This window comes from Notamacropus eugenii, chromosome 2 (genome assembly GCF_028372415.1).
Source record: "Notamacropus eugenii isolate mMacEug1 chromosome 2, mMacEug1.pri_v2, whole genome shotgun sequence".
In the NCBI taxonomy this organism is placed as follows: domain Eukaryota; kingdom Metazoa; phylum Chordata; class Mammalia; order Diprotodontia; family Macropodidae; genus Notamacropus; species Notamacropus eugenii.
The window spans coordinates 139,407,622-139,432,863 of record NC_092873.1 but is presented as its reverse complement, the minus strand read 5'-3'; the positions used below and the strand labels follow the sequence as shown (position 1 = coordinate 139,432,863).

The 25,242-nt window shown below is 34.4% G+C and overlaps 1 protein-coding gene across 6 annotated transcripts in view; it reads right to left on the bottom strand.

The window, feature by feature from the left end:
* Positions 1–25,242, bottom strand: part of FAM135A (family with sequence similarity 135 member A) — a 127,901-nt gene that overhangs the window by 21,807 nt on the left and 80,852 nt on the right. For 3 of the 6 annotated variants that reach the window (XR_011974352.1, XM_072642570.1, XM_072642571.1), the window contains 7 exons: positions 23,459–23,614; positions 14,205–14,278; positions 12,177–12,331; positions 9,624–11,958; positions 7,169–7,329; positions 4,102–4,193; positions 3,034–3,131 (listed from right to left, as the gene is read on the bottom strand). Coding sequence is in view for 5 of the 6 variants with exons in the window: in XM_072642570.1 (XP_072498671.1) it covers positions 3,034–3,131; positions 4,102–4,193; positions 7,169–7,329; positions 9,624–11,958; positions 12,177–12,331; positions 14,205–14,278; positions 23,459–23,614 (3,071 nt within the window). In the remaining variant the exon portion in view is untranslated. The remainder of the gene's footprint in view (positions 1–3,033; positions 3,132–4,101; positions 4,194–7,168; positions 7,330–9,623; positions 11,959–12,176; positions 12,332–14,204; positions 14,279–23,458; positions 23,615–25,242) is intronic. The other 3 variants (XM_072642572.1, XM_072642573.1, XM_072642574.1) reach the window with 2 other exon arrangements.

The window sequence follows — 25,242 nt, the reverse complement described above, 5'->3', positions numbered from 1 at the left end:
ATCTTCAAATGTATTAATTAAAAAAATAAACTGAATAAATACCCCAATATACAAAGAAAAACCAAAAGAATAAGAATAAAAAAATTTCTAATTTTAGTCAAATTTTGTTATTTCACAGTTATAGAAATTGAGACCCTGAAGGGTTAACTGACTTGCCTGAGGCCACATAGTATTTGCTATTTTCTAACACCAGCAAGTGATACTACTTGAAAGTGATAGGAGACTGAAATTTCACTTTCTCAACAATCCAAAATTTAAAAAATTTTGCTGTCTGTGCTCTAAAGAGGTTCTGTGAAGAGTTTTATAAAACTCATATTGTAACTGCTGAGAAAATATTTTAAAGAACACTAAACTGAATAGTTCATAATTTTGCCAATGGGTGGTAAAACCAAAACAAAATGAAGCTAAGCTTACTGAAGAATTATCAAACCACAAATGCCTATATAAAAGCCAGCATAGTTACAGTTAAATTAAAAGTTAATGTGTGTTTGAATGTTTGATGTGGAAATATTTACCCTTCTTTCCATTTTTTACCAATAATTTGAAATGTAAAGACTACAGACTTGTTAAACTACCAATAATGTTTACAGATATAGGTAAAATACAGGATGGTTTCTATAATAATAGAAAGAACATATTTCATTTCAGTATGTTTTAAATAATAGTACAATGATTAATATTTTACATGTATTTTACTTATTTAGCAAAATTTGATAAAATTTAGGAGAGCTCTTAATTAGGGCATTTACTTTCCTTTGAAGGAAAAATATGATGTATGATAGAAGGAAATCTATGAGAACCTGTTAATATTATATTAGAAGTATAATTTAAAAGTGAGATGACTAAGAAACTCCTTTTTTAGAGAATTTATTCAAGGACAAAAGTATGGGCTCATAAAATAGCATGTCACATGCTGAAGTATTCTCCTTTATTAAAGGCACTATTTACCATTTGAAAGATGTTACATTGAGAACAACTCAAGCTAAAGGCTCCTTTACTGAAAGTGATTGCCATCAAAATCTTGCTTTCAACTCCAGTTATCAGATTAACTAGCAAATCACTAAGGATTTACTCATCTAATCCAGGTGTTTTTTAACTTTTTGTGGGCAAGTTATTTTACTTGCCTAAAGCTCTAGAACTCAGTGCAATTTATTAGCATGAACATAGGTATAACAATGGTGAATTCTGTGAGGAGAGATGGAAGGTATGAAAACACTGTGTCTTCAGTTCCTCTCAAATAGCTACATACTTCTAGAAGGATATCAAGGCAGCACATCTACTTTCAGGTACAATCTCCTCTGCCAATGCTTTGGAAAAGGGATAGCTATGACCCTGAGAACCAGGTTCATTTACGTTATCAACTGAAATTGATTGGTGAATCTCTGATGTAATTTAAAAGGAGTTATGATCTGGATATTAATGAAATTAAAGTACCATTTACAGCTAATTTAGAAAGGGTTTTTTGTATTCATATTTAATACCAGTTTTGTGAATTTATGAGACTTCAAGTAAAATAAGTCTATATTTAGCAAAGGTTTCATTCAGGAGAACTGGGAAACATTCTGCTATATAATCTTACCTGCTCTTTATTTCATGCTGGGAACATATAAATGCTGACACAAAGCACCAGCATAAATAAAGCTAAGACGGTTCTTCTTTTTGGAGTGGTTCCCTTTCTCATCATTCCTATCAGTTGCCAAGTCTTGTTTTCCTACATTGACAGCATCTTCTGTGTCTGCCCCTTTCTCTCCATTCACATGGGCACCAATCCAGCTCAGTCTTTAATTATCTCTTGCCTTGAATTTCTAGCACCTCTCCGATCTGTCTTTCACAAAGCTACCAAACTGATGTTCTGAACACACAGGCCTGACCATGTCACTTCTCCAAATCAAGACGTTTCAGGGGCTCCTTATTGCCTTCAGTGTAAAACACAAACTCCTCTGGTATTTAATGTTTTTAGAATTGGGCTCTGACCTATCTTTTCAGTTTTATTTCATATCACTCTTCACTGTGCATTTTATATTCTAGCCAAACTGGTTTATTTGTTACTCTACGTATATATTTCACCTCCCTGTTCCTCACACTGTTCTCTCCACCTGCCCTAAGTCTAGAATGTTCCCCTTCTCATCTCTACTTCTTGAAATCCCTGGATCTTTTTAAGTCTCAAGTTTCATCTCCTGTATTAATGAGGCTTTCCCCTAGTCAGTGCAGCTGTTAGTGTACTCCCCACAAATAACTCTGCATCTACTTTGTATTTATTTGTATCACTATTTGGAGGAGGCCTTTTGCAGCTGCCTCAGCTGCCAGTGTCTTCCCTTCTGGGATAGTAATTGCCTCCTTTGTGAGACCTTCAGGGCAGGGGCTATTTAAAAAAAACAAAACCATCAACCAACCTTTCTTTATAGTATGCCTGCCACATAGTAAGTGCACCTAATGTTGCTAATTGTGTATATGCAGTAACCTATCTCCTTCTCCTACTCTGGCCTCAAACACTCAAGGTATTATGTAAGCACCGAAGGGTAGAAACTGTTAAGTTTTCAACTTTGAATCTCTAGCTCAACGTCTTAGACACAATAAGTAAGCTTATTGAATTGATGCTAGCTGGTGTAGAAACAATTAGCTTGACTTTTCTTCACCTCTCTTCTGAGGCACAGACATTTCTCTTTTTGCTTAGCTCCTGTTGAATTAGACTAAACAAAAAGTCCTCTATATAGGAACAAATAATTTCTGATATTAATAAAATACAATTTTTGTTTTGAAGGAGAGTTGATGGCACTGGAGAATTTTAAACCCAGTGTAGCAACTAGTAGCCATGGAAACTGGATGCTCTAATTTTTTTTCTTTGCTTCATTTTGTTTGTATGCACTTGTTACTGAACTGCTTTCATGGCATTTTATTTACTCTCAAATAGTTTTGTTTCTATTTCTAAGGAGAGTTCTTCAATGTTATAGTTGAAAACAAAATTACTATGAAACTGATTCATTTTTATGTAATTTGTAAAAATAGTAAACGAGTTGGCAAAATAGTAGTTACCTGATTTTTGAAATTGTTAAACTATAAATCTGAATATACTGTATTATCTCATCCAGAAGGCGATCAGTCATGCTATCAAAATCAGCAAAGGTGTCATTCTAAAGAGAAGCAAAGTATATAAATTAGTTATATGTGCAACTTTAAATAATTTTAAATGGGGGCAGCTAGGTGGTGCAGTGAATAGAGCACCAATCCAGGAGTCAGGAGGACCTGAGTTCAAATCTGGCCTCAGACACCAGACCCTTACTAGCTGGTGACTTTGGGCAAGTCACTTAACCCTCATTCTAATTGTCTTGCCGCCCCTCCTCCAAAAAACAAAAACAACAAACAATTTTAAACGTACAAGAGCTTTTAGCTAAATATTAATATTCACTTTAATATATATGTACATATGTATATAAATATATATATGTATATGTATATATGTGTGTGTATAAAAAAAATCTGATCTCTCATCTTTGGTTCACTGTTGTTTTTTTGTAGAGAGCACTCATGAATTATTTACATTGTGGTCCAATCAGTAAAAAGAATGCTTTTTGGTCTAAACATACCATGGGCTCATAAGACTGAGGAAAGGGACTTCAGAGATTATCTTAAAACTGAGGAAAGTGAAGACCAAAGAAGTTAAGATTTCTCCAACATCACGAAGGTGATAAGCAATAAAGCTAGGATTTGAAGCCTGGTCTCTGACTCCAAATTCAATGCTCTTTAGCATTTTTTTTAACAGCCCTCATTCCATTTCCAGAAAAAAAACAAACAAAACCCAGTTTTTTTGGGGGCGGGGAGGAGAGGAGTATTTCATTTGAGGCAAATGTGAAAATTAATATAAGAAGTTAGAATTATAAAAGTTTAATTAATGGGTTCCATCTATATATAAACTCTAGAATCTAAAGCAGAATGCTCAGGAATACAATGAGAAGAGATTAATGAACTGGCAAATCAAAACAAAAAAAATGTTTCATATTTATTTTTTATTTCATGAAATTTGGAAAGAGTTTTCAAACTGCGAGAAATGAGTTTACAAAAGAAACACTTTTAATATGGTTTCTAAAGGGTCACTTGTCATACCTGATTTCTCTCAGACATAAGAAAATCTATTCGTCCTCCAGGAAGTCCAAGTTCAATATATGTTTTAACTAATCTGAGATCTGCACTGTTACCTAGAAACAGAAAAATTCAAGTTTAAAGGAGTAGAAGTATAAAGCACAGTATCCTGTTTTTTTTGTAGTTTATAAAGGCAATTATATGGCCTTTGTTTATGTCAGTAAGCAGACAGTTTTCTGAAGTAGCCTCAATTTTTAATACATCAAAACTGACATCCAGAATCTAGATAATACCTATCAGTAGTAAGCAAATGAGTAGATTTGAACTATAATATAATGGCATCATTCTCAACTTCATGGTGTATTTCTTTAGCTACTGCTGTTGTCTTTGTTACGGTAGCATATAAAACATCAAAATTGTGTTTTGTACCTATTACTGGTTATATATAGCAAGTTAGCTGAGAGCGAACTTTAACTACTCTAGATCATCATTTAACAACTTCATAATACATATTGGAGCTAGTCTTAGCTATGCCATCCCCCTTTTGGAAGTGAGGTAAAGTAGTAATGATAAAGAAGAAGCCTGGCACCATAGAAAGAGTTTTAGGCTTTGAGTCAGGAAGATCTGAGTATGAATCCTATCTCACATACTAAGTGTGTGACTCTGGGCAAGCCCCTTAACCTCACAGCCTGTTTCTTCATCTGTAAAATAAGTATAATAACCACACCTACCTCACCAAGTTGTTGTAAGGATCAAATAAGAGTATATATAAAGTATTTTAAAAACCTTAAAGTTTTATATAAATGTAAATTGTGAATATTCTTTCTAAATTAATTTTTAAAAGAACATACTTTCAGATTCTAGGATATACTGGGTAGAAAAGCTCATCTGTCAAAATATGTTCCGTATGGCATTGGACATTCCACCTAGGGTTAAAACTAAAGATATTTTAATTAAATTAATTTTTGTGACTTTGTAGCCATTAGAAGCATCATGAAATTTCCCAAATTTCTAACCTTATTATGCCTTTCTCTTCAATTTTGGACTCAATTTTTCATTAACATGGAGTGTCAGTCTGAGATATCTGTAGTAATGGACCAAATCTATGAACTGTCTTTCCAGCTGACTATCTCGATCTAGACAAGAGGTGAAATAGCATCCACAACTTGAATCTATAAAAAAAATTATGAATATTTACTGTTTTTTCTAGTTTCAAAAAGTCCTCAGGCAAGTATCTGCAGAAAGCAGGTTCCTGCTGTTGTTGTTGTCTGTCCATTTTCAAAGACAACCAATGACATCATGGGTTGATATCCTGACTCAAGTGTGAATTGGATTTAAGTGAGGTAGAGATGCGCAAAGCTGTCAGCCTCACTCCCTCTTCCAGAGTTATAAAAGTTCAGTGGCAAGAGAAAAATCAAAACAACTGGAGATGGCCTGGGATGCAGTGATGAGCTTAATGTTAAAATATGTAGCAAGTAAGTATCAAAAACTCTGGTAACAAAACTCTTTTCAGTTTAAGGAGTTTAAAGGTTTTAATACAAAACAGAGGGGTTTGGTTTTGTATTTTTTTTTTGGGTGGGGGAAGAGATTTATAGGTAAAAGGACATAAAGTAACCAGGTCTAGATTAAATGTTTCTTACTTCTAATCTATGAAGTCAACCATATGGTATGAAATTTAAAATGTGTAAGTGTTTATTATTTCAAGAAACACAGCAAAGTGAACTTGAAAATAGCAATAAAGGAAACTTGTGGTACATCCTTTTACAAAATGAAAAATTATTTTGTAGTATGAACAACCCCTAACTGATCTATTTTGTAAGGCCTACTGATGTCCATACAAATTTCCATCAGAGTGTTTCCTTAGCTTTTTAGTTCAAATATTTGACGGGTAAATTATCAGCTAAAGGAAAAGCATCTATTTATCATGGGAACTGAGGTATATCTTTAAAGAACAGAGTTTTGACTTAATTAAGCATAAAAAAAATTAAGTACTTTGTAATACAGTAACATTCCACTTATCTTGAGATCAGATTTTTAGCAATCTTGAATGTACAGAAGTTGAATTTAAAAGTTTTGATATATTTTGTTTTATTGATGTCTTTTGATTTTATATCACAGACAACTGAATCTGACTTTGTAATACCGAAAAATAGTAAAACGAAATCAGTGAATATAGTGACCATGCCTGACAGTGTAAGTGATATAACCCACACAGTTCACCTGCTCTCCACCAAGTTTTATTTATCTTCCAGTACCAATGTTGGTCATTATAATTAATCAACCTGTAATTAAGTCTTGGTTATCTAGTTTCCTATATCACAACAAATTAGAAAAGGCACATTTGAATATGCTTGGGTTCTGTCAGAGGTAGCTTGTTGACTACAGTTTGAAGTGAAAGCTGACAGATGGTTAAGATAGGGAAAAAACCAATTCAAAAGTGGATGCAGAAATTAGTTTTCTAATATAGTTTAATAAAAAGATAGTATGTTAATAATGTTGACTGAGTCATCAAAAATAGACAAATATGTTTAATGTCCTTTGTTAAGCTAAGAAATACATCTGAACAAGATGCTAATCCAAAATGACTGAAAGGAAAATTAATGTGCTAATAATACTTGATAGTACTTTAAGATTTATAAAACATTTCACATGTTATCACAGTTGACCTAACAATGAACCTGTGAGGTAGATGCCAATATTATCCTCATTTTAAGACTGGGAAAATGCAAAGTTTATATGACCAGTCCAGGCTCACATACCCAGTAGGTGCTGAAGCAGGTTTGAATTTAGCCACCTTCCTACCTCCAAGTCCAGTACTTTAACCTACCAGGCTATCTAATTGCCTGAAACCCAGTGGACTGTCTTTCTCAAGTCCCTTTCCAATGATATCCAATCACTGTGGTATTACTATTTATATATAAAATGGCAAGCATGCTTCTATTAGACTGAATAGATTTTATAAAGGCATCATTATTATATCTGTTTAAACAATTTAAGAATCCTTTTCTTCAATCAGAGAGCAAATAATACAAGAAAATTATCATCTTCACTATTAATGGGACTAAATATTTGTATCAGTGGTTGCACACACCATCTAAACCATGGACACAGACAATGAGATGTATTCCATCTTCTGAACCATCATCCTCTTCCATGCTGAAATAAGGTATTGAGGAAGCCAGCTGGAAAACATCACTATACATAAATCCTGGTAGCTTAAGCAGTCTTAATTCTTCCTTTGCCTGAAGGAAACTGAAGCAAAATATATAAATTAATACTTAATAATAGTGTATTATATTTTCAGTACCAGGAAGAAAATACATTGGGTCTATGGAATTGCAAAGTAAATCTAGAAGACTTTTAGAAAAATAATTATATAATATTAAGTATTTTGCCAACAATCTTTTCTTTTCTTTTTGGAAAATTCTAATTCTAATCAAATATAGTGAATTCAAAAGGGAAATCATTTAAGGATAACACCAGCAGTGAGGCCATACTAAAATTAATTTCTAATTAAAATTTCAGAAGAAAGCTTGGGAGAGACAATTGAAGTATGAAAATGCTGAAAGCTCATGTGTTACATATATATACCTGTTCTTCAAATCTCATAGGTACAATATCTAGGTGAGGCTGTTGTGTATCTATCTTCCTTACAACAATGAATGGTTGGAACAAACCTTGTGAGGCAAGGGGACTGTTGCAATATGAGCATTTGATAGTGATAGTTAGAGGTATGATAAATCAATCTCTTAGGGACTGTATACTCTAAATGTTATCACAGAATATTTATCTTTGATCAACAGATTGGAAATCACAACCAATTTGTATTACAATTAAACAAACATTGGTTATTGCCTACCTACTTGTCCTGAGTATATAAAAGGAGGATCCAAATTTTGTAGATGACTGGTAAATGACTTAGGGAGCGTGATGGATCTCATGGAAGATTATGGCTATCTTCAAAACCACAGAAATGGCTTTTTGAACTTAGAAGATGGGGAACGCATGCTACATAGCTCTCTGGTACACTAGTGTTTCTTTAATAATTTGAGCGGTTTACAAGTATGATAGTATTTTATGAACTTGCATTTACTGTCACAAAATGCTCACAGAATGAAGTATTTTTTGCATCATGGTCATGACAGAACTGCAGATTGGCTTCTGGTCATTTGTCAATTCAACAAACATTTATTATGCTCTACTACGTGCAATATAATAACAAAGATAGGGAAGTATGAGTTTAATTCTCTTCATAATACTAATTTTGGGAGTAACAGAATATTTAATCTAGTCCTGATAAACAAAATACCAAAATGTACAAATACTTATTTGTGGGACAATACTGTCTTTATCTTAGAGGCAGCGAGGTGGCACAGTGAATAGAGCACAGGACTTGGAATCTGGAAGACCTCAGTTCAAATCTTCCTTCAGACATTAGGTTGTGTGACTCTGGGCATGTAAGTCACTTGACCCACATCTGCCTCACTTTCCTCATCTGTAAAACAGTGTTAATACCTACCTCCCAGGCCTGTGAAGAAGATAAAATGAGATAAGATTCATAAATAGCTTTGTAAACCTTAAAAGTGTTATGTAAATCTTAGTTGTTGTTATTCAGGGTGTTTGTGTTGGTGAAATAATAGCTAAATATGTTATTAAAGCAGAAAAAAATCAGCTCATCTAGGAACACTGTTCAAGTATTTGACTTTAACTGCTGTCCTGATCTTTTCAAGCTTTCTCCTTATATTAAGCTGTGATAGATATTCTACTTGTCTCCCTGATCCTTCTTCTCAGCTAATTTATATACTTCCTGGAACTTCCTGGTCATTTCTTTGCTTGCTACAGCGGCAGGAAATTTCTTTAATCTTTAGGTCTGTTCAGAATACTTGGTTTCTCTCTAGTGTAGAGTGGGTAGAAAAAACTGCTAGTTTTGAATAGTGAAAATGTAGTTTTAACCACCCATAAAATCACCACTGGAACATTTATTCTTAGGTAGAAATGGCTTGCTTATATCAAGAGAAGACCAATCAATGACCATGGGAGCAACAGGTGTGTCTTTAAGAGACATACTACACTTGCCTCTCCTTCTCAGGTAGCAGCTACATGGGGAAATATTTTAAAGCTGTTTTTAATACATAAACTACAGTACAAAACAGGTCTTCCTTATCCAGTGCATTTAGGAACACATTTTCTACTTTCCAGAATTTAAACTATCATACTTTTATGTTTTATTGTAAATTTATTTTTGTTCTCTAAGAATAAAAATTTTTAAAAATGTTATTTTGGTCTGCTGGCCATTTCTGGAAGTAAATATGAGAAACTTATGTACTAAGGTAGGAAAATGATTCCTTCCTAAGTCTCATAGGATGTAGCTGGCTAAGGCATGAGGACTGTCAATCCTTCACACATCTATTAACTAATTTAATTCAGTAAGTACTGCATTTCAGCACACTGACTCTCATGATCTCTAATCTCTTTCCTTTAAAAGTTCACATTTAAGCAGCTCCATAAAGGTATTTAAAGAAATATACTATTGTTCTATTACTTACGCTTGTATTTGAGGTTTGGGTGAATTTTCATACCAGGACATTGATGAAGTAGGGCTGTATGAAGTGCTGCTTGGTTGTTTCGTGATTGCGTCAAATTTGTTTTTAGAAGAGCACTTAACACTACAAGGAGACTCTCTTGGTGCAGATGGGAAAGACAAACAACCAGGAGTACACACAGCAGGCATATTTATGCCATCCCTCAGATATTCACTGTTTATTCTTTCAGCATGGAGAAATTTCTCTTCTGCTAGCCCATGAATGTTCTCAAGGTGAGCACTTAGTACTCCATCCAAAACTGAATCATCTGCTTCCTCATAATACCCATTTTGAACCATTTCTTGATCCTGCTCTTCCTCCTCTTCCTCCTGTTGAGGATTAATCATGTCTTTTTCAGAAATCTCCTTCTGAGGGCTTACTGGATTGCTGTGGTCAATAGCACACGTATCAGAAATATCCGTACTACTTTGAGAACCAAAATAATTCTCCACAAGCCCTTGTTTTACCATATCAGTACTGCTGGCTGAAGAAAGGTCATTTGTGCCTGCATGAGCTTCCTTTTTAACTATTGGTAATTCTGCAACCATTTGTTTGAGGTCTAAGTTTTCTTCGTGAGGTCTATCTTCACTAAACTCTGCATTATTAGAAACTGAACCTGTATCACCACAAGTAGCTCCCAAATAAATAAGTTTTGACTTTAGTGAAGTCACTTTCTCTGTGGAGATAAAAGGTTCATTAGCACTCTGAGAGTCCTTACCTACCATGTTAGAGTTTGCCTGTGAACTGTGGCTACTAGAGGTATCTTCAACTGAAGCAACCACCTGCAATGGATCTCTTATACTTGAATGTAAGGAATGTATAGTTACAGGCTCAGTGTCTGAAAGTCCTGAAAATACAACACTCTGCTGCTGCAAAATAATATTTGACTTTTTGTCATTACTGTATTTTGGCAAATCAATCATTCCTAAATTTAACACAGTTTTACTATCACTTAGATGGCACTCAGGTACAACAGATCTCTTAGAATTTTCATCAGGTGACAGTTCATCATCATCCGAGGGTAAAGAATTTATGGATGTCAAGGATGACTGTATTTCACTTAAAGCACTTGTACTCTCTGTACAATGACTTTCTAATGAAATTTTTATGTTAGAATCTGGTTTTAGCAAAAGCTGAGAATACATTCTTTCATTATTAGCACCTTTTTCTTGTATGGTTTCAAATATTACATCAGGATTTGGATGTGTTGCAAAAGAACTTGGTTCACTTTCAACACCTGAATCTGAAAATCTAGAGGAGGCATATGTGACATTAACATCTGGTAACTTAATTGTATCTGTACTTACTGCAATATGATATTCTCTTGCAGAAAGACCAGATGGATTACTTTTTAATTTACTTAAAGAATCTCCAACATATCGGCACTTTGTTTCTTGTACAATTTCCTTTTCAGAAACTAATCCTTCTTCTATAGATTTAAATTTATCACTAGCTTCTATAGACTGAAAGTTGGGTAACTGAGAATTATCCAAAAATATTTCATCTTGCTGCGATTCTGTCCATAGCCCTACTGAGACAGTTACTTTCTCTCCCCTGAAAGGATTTTTACTGCTTGGTTTGACTTCAATTGTCCTAACTCCTGTTGATTCAGTTGTTTGACGATCATGGCAAACGTCCGAGGACCCTCCAGATGCCAGACTGTGATCCACTTGTGTAATTTCATTATCGTCCTGGGAGATATCAAGTTTACCTGAAATGGACAAATTTGCACAAAGATTTAGGCTGCCAAAGTTCAAAGAGGAAAATTGGTTTGGCTGTATATTTTCAATTTTTGTAGGCTTTTGTTCAGTTCTGTCTGTGTCAGCTGACAAAAAGCCAACTTCTTTTTGACTTGTCTGTCTGGTGCAGGTCTTTGTCTCATAATTAAATCCCCTGATTGTGGGATCCAGACCCTCCTTTTGGCTATGTGAAGGCTTGCCTTCAGAACATTTAAAGAGGTCCTCTGATGCTGTACTTTTCAAACATTTGTAGCCTACCAAAACCACAGAGTCCTTAGAGTTTTGTCTTATTACTCTTTTGGTGTTTTCAGTTCTCATAGTTCTCATCAGTTTAGTAACCTTAACCTTGGATTTATTTGAATCTTCATTTTTTCCTTTTAGAGACTTTGTGAGCTGCTTTTCACCTTCTGTATACAATATATTGGAGGCACCAGCAGGTCTGATTTTCAACTCTGGGCTAGAAAGTCCAGTTACAGGGCTTTCTTCAGTCTCATACTTATCCATTCTATTGGACTCTGATCTCTGAAGATTCTGAATTCCCATCCAGGGTGCATCTAAGTCTTTTATCCAAAGAAAAAGAGATTCAGGTTTAAAACAAGAGAACTCAAATGATTAAGATGTATTTTTTCTGCATATAACTTTCAAATACCCTCAAAATAAATGTAAACCAGAGGGAAAAATGTTTTAAAATGAACAAAGTTTTTACGTGCATTATGAATGAACATATTTTAAAAATCATTCCTGGCTTGCATACACATTTTAGTCCAGTTATACTTACCTTCAGTAACAGAATCTAAATACCTATCTTCAAAGATTATAGGTAATGAATTGAGGTCTCCATCGAGTTCACTACATTCAATAGGAAGGGGTGGAAGAGAGCTGCAGAAGGAAGTGTTTTTGATAGCTGTGCACATCTGTAGATGACTCTGAGCACTGAAAAATATAAACTGTTAGTCAGTAATGTAATATAAAGCCAATAAATTCAATTCCTGCCTCTAGACTTTCCATGGTCCCAAGGGAAAAAAATGTATGAAAGTAACTCAGTTACTTTCAAAAGTGGCACAACTTAATGGCACAACTCTGTGGAAAGTGAGGAGTACAGGTCGGGGCTAGAGTGAGGATCCCCTTTATCTTTTAGTTAAGGTAAAAGGTTATTCACCTTTTGTCTATATAAAACCAATAAAGAGGAAACTTAGTGCTGGTAAGTTTATGTTCCTTTACTAAAAACATCATGTGGAAAATAAATACCTCAATCCTAGGACGTAGAAGCTAGATATAACAAATCAGCATAAAATATACTTAACTTTTAAAATTATATTCTGCTTTACTAGGCAGCTAGGTATGGTGGATAGAGTGTCAGTCCTGGACTCAGGAATACGAGTCTAAATACAGTCTCAGATAGACTAACTAGCTATGTCATTCTAGGCAAGGCAAGTCACTTAACTACTGTCTGCCTCTGCCTTCTCATCTGTAAAATGAAGGGGTGCTAATAATAATACTTACCTCTCAAGTTATGAAGACAAAATGAGCTAATATTTGTAAAATACTTTGTAAATTTAAATGTACTACAAAAATTCCAGTTATCATTACTATGTTTATTGTTCTGCATTATTTTTATGTATAAATCTATGTTGGCATTATTGGTCTTAGCATATCAATTTTCCCAACTCTAAGTAGGTTTAAGGGATTAGACCTATCTAATTTTCTGCGAAGCATACATAAGAGAATCACATAAAGACACATTTATATTGTTTGATGCCAGCATTAATAAGCTAAAACAATGCACCAATTGCTTCTACTCTATTTAAACAGAGAAAAATGGTAGTGAAAAGGGATAGTGTGAGAAAAAGTAGGAAAGCACGAGGTATTTGCTCAGAGTTTTCATCTAGTTCTAGTGAACTAAGAGTTTTACGGGGTAGGCTGGAGAGCTTCACCCCTCTGATCTACTATATCACCAAATGCCTACTGGGTATTTTGAACTAGATATTCCATAGGCTTCCTAAATCCAATAACCTCCTACTTGACTTGTTGGTTGCGTGATCTTCAGCCATATTCCCTACCTCCCTCCAGTGGAACTCTCAACTCTGCCTCTGGGATTCTGAGCTCTGATAGATGAGCTTTTCACTTTCTCTTTTCTGGAACCAGACTTTCACAGTCACTTCTTGGAAATTTCTGAATTATGCTAACTCGCATGTGCCCCTTTTAATTCTCCTTTATGTTTTTCCATTAGAATGTAACCTCTTTGATGGTGGGAACTGTCTTGCTTGTTTATATTTGTTATCATTAGCCCTTACCATGGTGCTTGCACGTAGGAAGTGCTTTAAAAAATGCTTTAGCATACCATACATGATCATACCAACACATAATTAACAGGAAAAATGAAACTAATTTCCTTTGGATATTAAAACTAGACACATGTTTGATACTAGAGGCTAGTGACAGCCTATTTGCAGGAGACAAAGATATAAGTACGAGGATCCACATGTTGTGAAAATAAGGGGCTTCTTTTTTGCTCTAGCAGGATAAGACATCCATAAAAATATCAAGTAAATGTAGCACTGGGAAAATGAAGGCTTTAACTGGTCAGGTCAGCCATGGATCTTCAACTAAGAATGGGGCTTCACATCAGATTTCTATACATTTGAGTGACTTGACTGGAGAGATAGAATTTTTCTGGAATTTGATTTCTCACAGACTCCCTCTTTTGTATATTTAGTGAAAAATATCACTGACTCAGTGAGACACAACCTCCAGGCAAAGAAAATTAATATCACTTTTGTAGTATTTTCTGTTTTGTGCTACTTACTGGAGTTCTTGATAGGCAAGGGCTGCTTGCCTTGGATGTTCAAAACAGAAAAATGCTTCAGAAAACCTGCGTACCTGAAAAATCCCAAGAGTTACTGTTAATCAAATATAGAACAATTTTAGGCAAACGAAATAGTTGTAAACTCTTAAAAATACAATTAGCCTATAATCAAAATACAGCAAAATGATATTTATACTAACTTCAAATGACAAGAAATAGTATCAATGGACTCCCATTGATCAAAATATTATAAGAATATGAAAACAAACACATGTGAAGGGTTCTGAAAGAAGGCTATGCTTAGAGTTCTAGTCATAGTTCTGTATTGTTAATGTATTTTTACTTAATTTGAAGATCTTTTCCACCCATTAATAGGCCCATGTGACCTGCTTAAATCACATGGAAACCTAAGTTACATGAGGTGGAAGGAGCTTGTTGAACAGGTGGAACAGGAAGGGTGGAGCAGAGCTGGGAGGAAGTTGGTGAGAGCAGTTAGAGCAGAGGAGAGAGGATACAGACAGGCAGACAACTAGGGTTGTGAGTGTTTGTTTGTAGGAAGGCCAGACATGGGGAGGGGAGACTTGGGAATGGTGTCTCCTGCAGTGCTAATGTGTATTGACTTTTTGGTTACTATGATGGAATTGGCTTTCTGGTGTCTGAATAAATGTTTTTCTTCTGCCTTCTATATGGAGAGTCTGTTACACTTTGTGGTTCAGAACTACACCAGCATATTCATAGCTGCTGTCAGTGCTGTGCCTTGGCAATACAAGTTCGAAGGGGCACTTGCACACTGTCACAAAGTACCTCAGCCATGTATAGAGTTTTTATTGCTCTGTGAATTAAGCTAAGGCCTTAGGCAATATTGTGAAGTAGGGTAAAGTATGTCGAGAGTACTCCTAACCCCTTTCTTTCCTAATCTCCTCTAGATACCCAGCACCATGATTGTCTAATCTCACTTACTTATAAAAAACAAAACTAGGGAAGAGTCTGAAAGTCATTTATAGTTTGATGTTCCCATTATACTGACACCTCGTGCAATCATATTTCGCCAAATTTCAGGGCTGGAGTAGGTCAGGTATCATTTGGTCAAACTTATAGCTTACTGACAATCTTCAAAGCAATATTTTGAGATGTGGTCTTTTCTTAACTGAGGGAGAACCCACTACCTTCTGAAGGAGTCTTATAATTCTGGTTATCTCTAAATGTCAGGAAGTTCTCTGTTATATTTACCTCTTTGCAGTTTGTTTTCTAAAGTTCAGAAGAACAAGTTAACAGGTATGATAGTCCTTTAAATATTTGAAGACAACTATCATGTCCCTTCCCTAAAACTGCTGTAGTTCCTTCTACTTATCCTCATATGAAATCCCTCATCGTCCTGAATGCCTGCCTTCCTCTGACATTGTCCAGTTTATCAATGCCCTCTCTAAAACGTAACATCCAGGAATGAACATAATACTTCAGGGGTGGGCTAACCACAGTACAGTTTATATAGTAAGGTTATCACTTCCACATTATTATACAGTTTCTCTCAACATACTTTAAGATGACATGAGTGTTTTTGGTGATCAGGGCACTTACGTAGCACAGTGGACCTGTGGTCATGGTGGGCCTGGAGTCAGGAAGACTCATCTTTCCTGAATTCATTCTGGCCTCAGACACTTGTACTGTTATTTCTTTACTGAGTACAACATACACAAAAGCTGAAACTAGCAGCAGAATGTTTCCTTAGCAAGGCTAATCAATGTAACAACCTGGTGTAAAATTAAATGTGTTTAAAACAAAAAGAACTATCTATGTACAATACTACTTAGGCTAGCAGGTAAATAATTCTTACCGACAGATTTTAATGGTATTAATCATGACCTATTTAAGTACCAGGAATTAAACTATTTTTAGAAACTACTTTGTTTCACAAAAGGAACATCAAAAGGATAATCAAAAAGATCTCCAAAAACATAGGATCACAGATCTAGAACTGGAAGAAACCTTAGTGACCTATTTAATCCACTATCCTCATTCCACAGATGAGGAAACTAAGATTTAGACCAAGTGCCTCGTCCAAGATCACATATGTATTATCAGAAGAGAGAGTTCAACTCAAGGCCTTAGCCTCCAAAATCAGTGTTTTTCTGCTCTATCATGTTGTCATATATTTTGACTTGAAGGAGATTGTGAAGTAATGTGAGAGCAGTGATCGTTTCACTTATATCTTTTATTTCAAGTATCTAGTACAATACTTGGCACACAGTAGGAGCTTACGAACTGCTTGGTGATTATATTGCTAGAGATAACCTAAATAATAAGACACTTTAGAAAAAGCAGCAGATCATTCTAATATTTTGCATTTTGTCAGACCTGTTATTTAAATCAGTCTCATTACCTCTCTAGACCAAATAGGAGGAGAAAGAAATTATTTACTCTATAACACAAAAATACACTGTTAGGAAACAGGCCAATGTTTATAAGGTCCATTTTAAGTATGTGACTTAGTTATTTCAGAAAGCAAAATCTGGAAAGCAATGACACCACATGGCTAGAATGTCAAATGCAAAATAATTTATATAGTCCAATAACTAATTAAAAAAAACACTATGCCTATAATTAAAAATACTGAAGAAAATGTATGTGTGATAGTATTCAACAATTAAGAATAGATGATACAGAATTAACAATTTTTAAGTTTTATAATTCTGAATCATCAACTAATAGGCATTTATTATGTACCAAGGAGCTGTTGATGATTCAAAGAGAAAGATGAAAAAGTCCCTGTCCTCAAGGAGGGCAAGCACCCAGAACTTAGTAGTAGGAAAAGAATTGGTCAAATTGTATCTGAAAAATTACACAGTACTTTTAACATGTTGTTTTCCCACACAATTTCCTGTGTTGTTTTCCTACACAAAATCTTACCTTTTCAATGAAAAACGTTCTCTTGATGATGGTATATTGGTTGTAAATTCTGAAATACTACAATCTTAAAAGAACTGAATGTGCATATGACCACAAACACCAATGGAGAGAATACATGACGGGCAAAAGGAGCCTGAAATATATATTACCTCAATGAAGGTGAAGAAATAGCTTAAGAAGAGGTGATGGTTCATCAACTGAGGAATGGCTGAATAAGGTGGACTTCAGAAAAACCTGGAAAGACTTATATTAACTAATGCTCAGTGAAGTGTGTGTGTGTGTGTGTGTGTGTGTGTGCGCGTGTGTGTTTGTGCGTTTGTCCTTTGTTGCTGGAGAAGACCATGCCATCAGAGAAATAATGACATGACTTGCACTTGACTTTGTTTTGAGTGAGGGAGGGCTGTGCAGGTCACCAGTCTAACTTCTCCCCCAGAGCCATCTGAATCCAGTGACCAGATATTCATCAAGATGACTGGAGATGACCCAGGATGAGGCAATTGTGGTTAAGTGACTTGCCCAAGGTCACACAGGTAGTGAGTGTCAAGTGTCTGAGGTTCACTGAGGCTCATTGAGTGAAGTGAGCAGAATCAGAAGAACATTATACACAGTAACAGCCACAGTGTGCTAGGGCTGTTTTTGATAGACTTAGCCCTTTACAGCAATGCAAGGATCTAAAACATTTCCAAAGGACTCATGATGCAAAATGTCATCCATATCCAGAGAAAGAACTACAGATTAGGAACACAGAATGAAGCAGATTATTTTTCTCTTTGTTATGTTTTGTTTTTCTCATGGTTTCTCCCACTATTTTAATTCTTCTATGTAACATGATTAATGTGAAAGTGTTTAATAGGAATGCATGTTTAGAACCCATATAAGATTGCATGCTGTCTTGGGGAAGGAGGTAGGAGAGGGAGAAAATTTGGAACTTATGGAAATGATTGTTGAAAATTTAAAATGAATAAATTAATAAATGTGGGGGAAAAAAAAGAAATAGCTTAAACAATATCATTAAGGAAATACAGGACCAGAAAAGAAAGTGGGCCTGTCATTTAGCCAGAATGAGACAAGAAATGGACTACTCAATTATAATCCACAAAATATTAAACAAAACAAAACCAGAGTCTCTTTAGCACATTATGTTAATATTATTAGGATCCAGAGAAGAACATGAGATAAGAACTGTACAGGAAAAAAAAAGTGTGGGTGGTTTGTGAGGTGCATCTATGGACTAAATAAATACAAAAATGAGATCAGATCCCAAGGTACTAGAAAAATGAGATTCAAGAACTTAGAGAACTCTCCAAATAGACATATTAAACATATATGTCTATTCCTTCTCCAATCTTATTAAGATTGCCTTTGGGTATGGTTTAATTCCAAAAGATATTTTAAAAACAAAAACCTTGAATTACCATGAAATTAGAGAAATATCCTATTTTAAATCAAGAACTGACATCCTGTCTCACTATATACTTAATATAAAAGGGAAGAATAAGGTTTAAAATTTGAAAAAAAATGAATTAACTTCTTTATCACCTGAAGAATAATAGAGAATGTTATAAAAATTAACAAGGAAGGTAATGAGATATCAGTTGCTGCCCTGTCTTCTATTCTAATTCTTTAATAAACACAAAGTGAGAATTAATTTTACTAGGAAGATTTGGCAGATATAAATAGGGCAATGACAAACACAGCCAAAAAGACTGGGAGTGACAAAAGTCCTTCCCTCTCTCAAATCTTTGTCTCCAAAAACTGTTTTAAAAAGTCAAAATTACAACAAATAATATTCAATATGAAGCACTAGCTATTAAGTAAAAGATTCATCTTCAAGTAACACTGCTTAAAGAAGAGGCAGTGTGGCATGGGGGGAGAGGAAGAGAATAAGAATTACACACAGTGGCTACTGCAGGCTAGGCATGTACTAAGAACTTTACAAATATCTCATTTCATTCTGCTAGGTAGGTGGACATAGTAGACAAAGTGACACAGAACTGATCAGGAAGACCTGGGTTCAAATCCTAAGCAAGTCATTTAATTTCTCTGAGCCTAAAAATCTCTGTAAGACAACGAAGTTGAAATTGGTTTGCAATCTTTTCTGTTGGGGAAAGTCCCTAAAAGTCCCTTAAACGTATAAGTCCTCAAGTTCAGTTCTGTTTTCCTACTAGTATTTTCTTTTTATTAGTGTAATAAAACACAAGAGTACGCACAAAAATTCACAGTTGTTTTTGAAACTTTAACAGGTTTTTCAACAGGGTTTTGATAAGATTTTAATAACTTTAATAAGACTTGAAGAAAATCTAGCTTGCTAGAAAAAGTAACATATAATGACCAAAACCTAAATCCACATTTTCCCGTCGATGCTGCTCAGTGGAATACAGACTGAACAAATGCATATCTTTTCAAATGTATCTGTACCACTTAAGAAGGCTTAGATTCTGATGATTTTCATACTGTCAAAATCTTTGCTTCTATATGTGATCATTTAAAAACCTGAAGAAAATCAGTACCAGCAGAGGTCACTATACACAAAAATAATCTCTTCCTAATTTTTGTTTGCAGTTATAGTCATACCTAAATTTCACCATGAATATTTATAGGCTACATCTCTTCATTTCATTTAACATTTTAATATTAAATAACTTGGCTTAAAACTACTGTTCTCTTTAATGCTGAAGGAAAATAAGTCATCTCAAAGAATGATCTTAGATTGTTCCAAGGTCCCTAAAATACCTCTTTACTGAAAACAACAGATATGAAAGGAAAAACTTCAATTCTAAAGAATTTGGTCCTGAGGAGTCACTGGGAAGATTTCTATGGCAGAATCATTAGAATAACAAACTCATTAGGTGTGCAATTCCTTGTTTCAGTCTATACCTTCAAAACAAGTACCTAGCATGTGCAAGGCACTGTCAGGCTATCATAAGAGTCGATTTATTCAACTGAAGGGAAAAACACTCAAAACAAGTGGTGATTCTTTCATTGTCCACCCAATCTAGCTTTTCTCATCTGATGAAATAAATCTAACATTACTATCATAAAAGTAAATTAACATAACGTTTATCATTTTAAGATGTATAAGGTACTTCTTTCAATGCCTCAGTCATCATTATGAATATCAATTATCACCACTTTGACTATTAGAGTTCTCACTGAAAGAATGCCAGGGAATACAGCTTTTTAATTAATTTATTTAACTTTTAACATTCATTTTCACAAAACTTTGGGTTCCAAATTTTCTCCCCATTTGTCCCCTCCCCCCACCCCAAAACACCGAGCATTCTGATTGCCCCTATCACCAATCTGCCCTCTCTTCTAACATCCCTCCCTTCCCTTGTCCCCATCTTCTCTTTTGTCCTGTAGGGCCAGATAACTTGCTATACCCCATTACCTGTATTTCTTATTTCCTAGTAGCAAGAACAATACTTGACAGTTGTTCCTAAAACTTTGAATTCCAACTTCTCTTCATCCCTCCCTCCCCACCCATTCCCTTTGGGAAGGCAAGCAATTCAATATAGGCCATATCTGTGTAGTTTTGCAAAAGACTTCCATGATAGTCGTGTTGTGGAATACAGTTTTTTAACAGAATACTACTTTAATTTTTTAAAAACAAGTTCTAATAGGGGCAGTTAGATGCAATGGATAGGGCACCAGGCCTAGAGTCAGGAAGATTTAAGTTCAAATCCAGTCTCAGACACTTACTAACTGTGTGACCCTGGGCAAATTACTTGCATATTATTTATTTCCTGAGAGTATAGTGCTATTATACTATTGGATAAGATTATTCCAAAAGTTTAATTATTGCCAAAATTTTAATTATTTGACTAAGAATACCAGCTGCCTTCTATACCCAAGGTGCTCTTAAGAAAAATAAATTGCTTAAAAATAAGCTCTTTGAAAAGCCATGAAATTCTTCTACAATTCACTATTTGTTGGTTAGTTTTCTCAGGCTCAATCTAGTTTTCTCATGCCATGGTATAGTTTAAACAAAATTTAAAAAAATAAAAGATTCAGTCAACATCAGATGATAAAAATCTTTGCTTTGTCAATTAAGTACTGGGCCAAGTACATAGGGAAAACCTATGATCTTTTTATTAAGAATCAAAAAAGCAGTATATAACATAAAAGTCCAAGCATTACATAATGTAAATAGTGCAGAACTACTTACAAAACTTTTGGTGAGTATAAAGTACAAAGAATATGAAAAAATGCAATTTTAATTCTTGACACAATGTAGAATGTTATATTTATTATCAAGTTTGTCCTATTCTTGCCTTTCTGAGTCACATATTGATTACTAGCTTTCTCTATAAGGTTAATAAAATCCTGAGTTAGTTCACTTGCCAGTCCTCATGGAGGATGGACTATTGAATAATTTTGTATCACCAAACAATAAAAGAAATGAATGGTCTTGAAAACAAGGTAACAAGTCATTTATCCTCACTGTCAAGTCCCACATAGGGACTCTGTCACCTTAGTACCTGATTTAAGGAAGCAGAAACTTCTCTTAAGGAAAAGTTTGGAAAAGAAGTTAGTTTAGATCTGAACAAACCCTTAAAGAAAAATTCTGTGCTCGAAGTGACACAGTTTTAAAGTTTCTCAGAGAATGAATCTCAAGATATGGCAAAGAATAAGATTCCCCAAAATTGGGTAAGATGATGGACTGATTAACAAAAATAGATGGCTGAAAGAATTAGCAACTATAGACCCATTAGCTTATTTTCACATTTCTATAAACTCATGATAATGTTCTATATAAGCATCAAAGATATGACTGAGGAAGATATCAAAAGAGAAGACAGGTTTTCACAATTTTTTGCTATGATTTCTGTCAAAAAACTGATAATGTAAGATTTCACCATTTATGTTTGTTGATTTGATGGAACAAGGCAAAAGGCAGATTTAGGGATTCTCAATATCTCCCACATATGTTAATTTCACACAAAACGCACTAATACATACTGTCATAGACAATGGATATGATGACAAAGAATTTTACTTAAAGATCCTCTGAGTATAAATACAGAGTGAAACACCCTCAAAAATATTTATTATTGTCATGAAGAGCAACTTGCTCTAAATGGTGAGTTTCCTAAGATGCTCTTGTTTCCAGGTGGCATTATGTTTATTGTACTGAGACAATGAACACTATAAGGTCTCCTTCAAAAGAGCTATAGCTATAGTCACTTTAAAGAATTTAGTCTGTCAACTCACAAAGCAAAAACCAAATAAATGAACACTAACTGAATGAAGTAATGATTAGTGCAAACTATGTGTCAGATATCATGTGGGATGTTGGGAATAGAAAGACAAAAATGAAACAGTAGTACCTGTACCCAAGGAACTATAATTCTACCAAAAAAACAGCATATACATAAGTAACTATATACTGACTAAATATAAAATAAAAAAAAGGCAATTCTGGCAGGGAGCGTACTAGGAATTGGGGAGTGGGGAGATTAGGAAAGGTATAAAGAGTGATGTTTAAATTAAGCTTCAAAGGAATTAAGGGAATACAATAAATACTGCTTTAATTATGAAATGAAGTAGGATGGATAGCCTATGCCTTCATCAAGACCTGTACCTGGATGGTTACTACATAGCTGGACAATGACTTAAGCTAAGAGTTGGATAGGAGATTAGGTTGATTCTCATTTGGGAAGCTAGGGAAAATTTTAAAATTCACCAAACTATTTACTCCCTTCTGTGAATGTCTATTCTTTAAAAAACAATACTCTGGGTAATAGCTACAAAACTACAATCATGTACCACTACAATCTTGGAGGATTCAAAATTGCAAAGCATACAAAAGGCAATGAATGGAAGGTAAAGTACATATGAAGTAATATGAAAGATACTGAGGATCTATATGACCTAAACAATGCTTCCTTATCTGGTTTCTGTCACCATTGTTGGTCTTTCAATTATCATATTTAGCTACTTCTGAGTCATCTCTTGATGTACAATACTGAAATTTGTGTGTGTAGCATCCCAATTCTGCTAATATTTTTTAGAATAGGAACTTAACAGTAAGTTAAACAAACAGTGGTTTGGGAGTGAAGAGAGAGGGGTTCTATTTCTGGCTCTGCTTCTAAAGGCCTGTATCGCCTTTGGGGAGTCACGTCACTCTCTGGACATGAGTTTTCTCACTCAAAGGAAGAGAGAGGTGGTATGACTGCACTAATGATAGCTGAGGGCCCTTGCAGCTTTGGATTAGGAAGAGAGAGAGAGAGAGAGAAAGAATACTTGGGTAGCTTTTGATTTCACAAACTTCAGGCTTTGTATTTTAAGAACATTTAGCAGACAAATGGCAGCTTTCATCATGATGTTCTACATTTAGCACTCACCCTTAATGTATGATGTTCTTGTGCTAATAATGCTGTTATTTCATCCTGTAATGTTATAACTTCTAAAAACTGTCCCCATAGTGCCATTAGAAGTGAGCAAAGCTGTGCAAGATTCATATTTATGAGTTCTGCCAGTTCATCAGGATTTTCCATTTTCTGAAATAGGGAAAAAAAAACAACAGTTTTCTAAGACCTACTAAATATATGAGCACAACTCTTTATAAGGCTGAAAACAAAGTATTTATATATTGTTTTCACATAATACAACTGCTTTTGCCTTTTAATACTTGTTTCATGACTAAAACAGTAATTCTGGTAGTTTTAAATATCTCAAGCAAAACTTTATTAAAGTCACATCATTTCAAATGATAATAACTCAATTGATGTCAAAAAAAAAACCCTGAAAAATCTTCTAAATGAGATTCTATAAAATACGGAACTCTAAAAACACAGACAACAAAATGTGGGAAAACTTTACACATAATACTCATGTGATTAAACAAAATAAATGAAATTTGAGATACCGATGAGATCTTCTAATTACATAGACTTTAAAAAACATTGCTATAGCTATAAATAAATGTTTATGATTCCACAGAAGTACAGTATTTTGTAAATTACTATTTGGGGACTTATTGCTATTATTCTAGACTCTAAAATTTTGGTTTTCCTATAGCAAATGGAATGGTCTGCATAAAGAGGGGTGTCTCCTCACTGGAGATCAAGTAAAGATGATAACTACTTTTTACAGTTGTCATGGAGGGGGTTTTCTGTTCAGACACAAGTTAGACTGTATTACTTCTGAAGTCTGCTCCAATTCTTTTTGAGATTTTATAATTTTTCTAAACTTTGTAATTATGCTGAACATTCTTGCCTAGTGGTGACAAACCATTCTACATATTTAAATATTCATGGAACTATCACAAAAGTTAAACCACTATTAACCTACTGTGAAAGGTAGAGTCCACTAAAAAGGCAATCACTTAGCTGGTGAACTGCTAAATAAAATAAGGGTCTCTTAGAAGAATAAAATAAATTTAGTTCCAAATATTCAATTTTTTCATGGAAGCAATTTTATTCATAAGAGCAGGTTTTAAAAATAATTAGAGCACAACTGTTCTGCATAGGTGAAAACTTTTTCTTTCTATTTCTTTCCATTACCTTATGAAAGGAACTATCAGTAGCTTCAGTCTCCTGAATATCAGCACTGCAGGAGACCAGGCACAGATATGAAGAAATTCAATAATCCTCTAGTAAATTTACCTTAATAAAAACAGTCCCTGGGGCAGGGAAATACCATAAACGGCAGTTAAATTTGGCCTATTGTTTGTTTTTGGTTTGGAACAGGATTTTTGTTTTAAAATTTTAACACATGACATAACAATACAAAGCTTATTTTATGCAAAAATCTAGGAAACAATGAAAAAAATAAAATTTAAAAAATGTCTTAAGAAATAATGTCTTTGACAATCGGAAAAAAAATGAGCTGTATTAACTAAGCTTTCCCCTAAAATGACATTTAACTTAATGATCTCTCTAGAAAAATGTTCTCTCGGTTCTAATTAGCAAAGAGCCTGAACACAGTGCTTAATAAATGTCTGTTTGTGGATTGGCTGAGCTCAAAGAAACCTTAAGAGTACATCTAATTCAACTCTCTTATTTTTAAAAAGGGAATTTGATTGAATAAATCAAATAAGTTATGCCATTCCATTTCAAATAAATGATAAAATATGGTGAAAACCAATTAATCATAGGTTTTAGATTAATGAAATGAATGAAAAAGT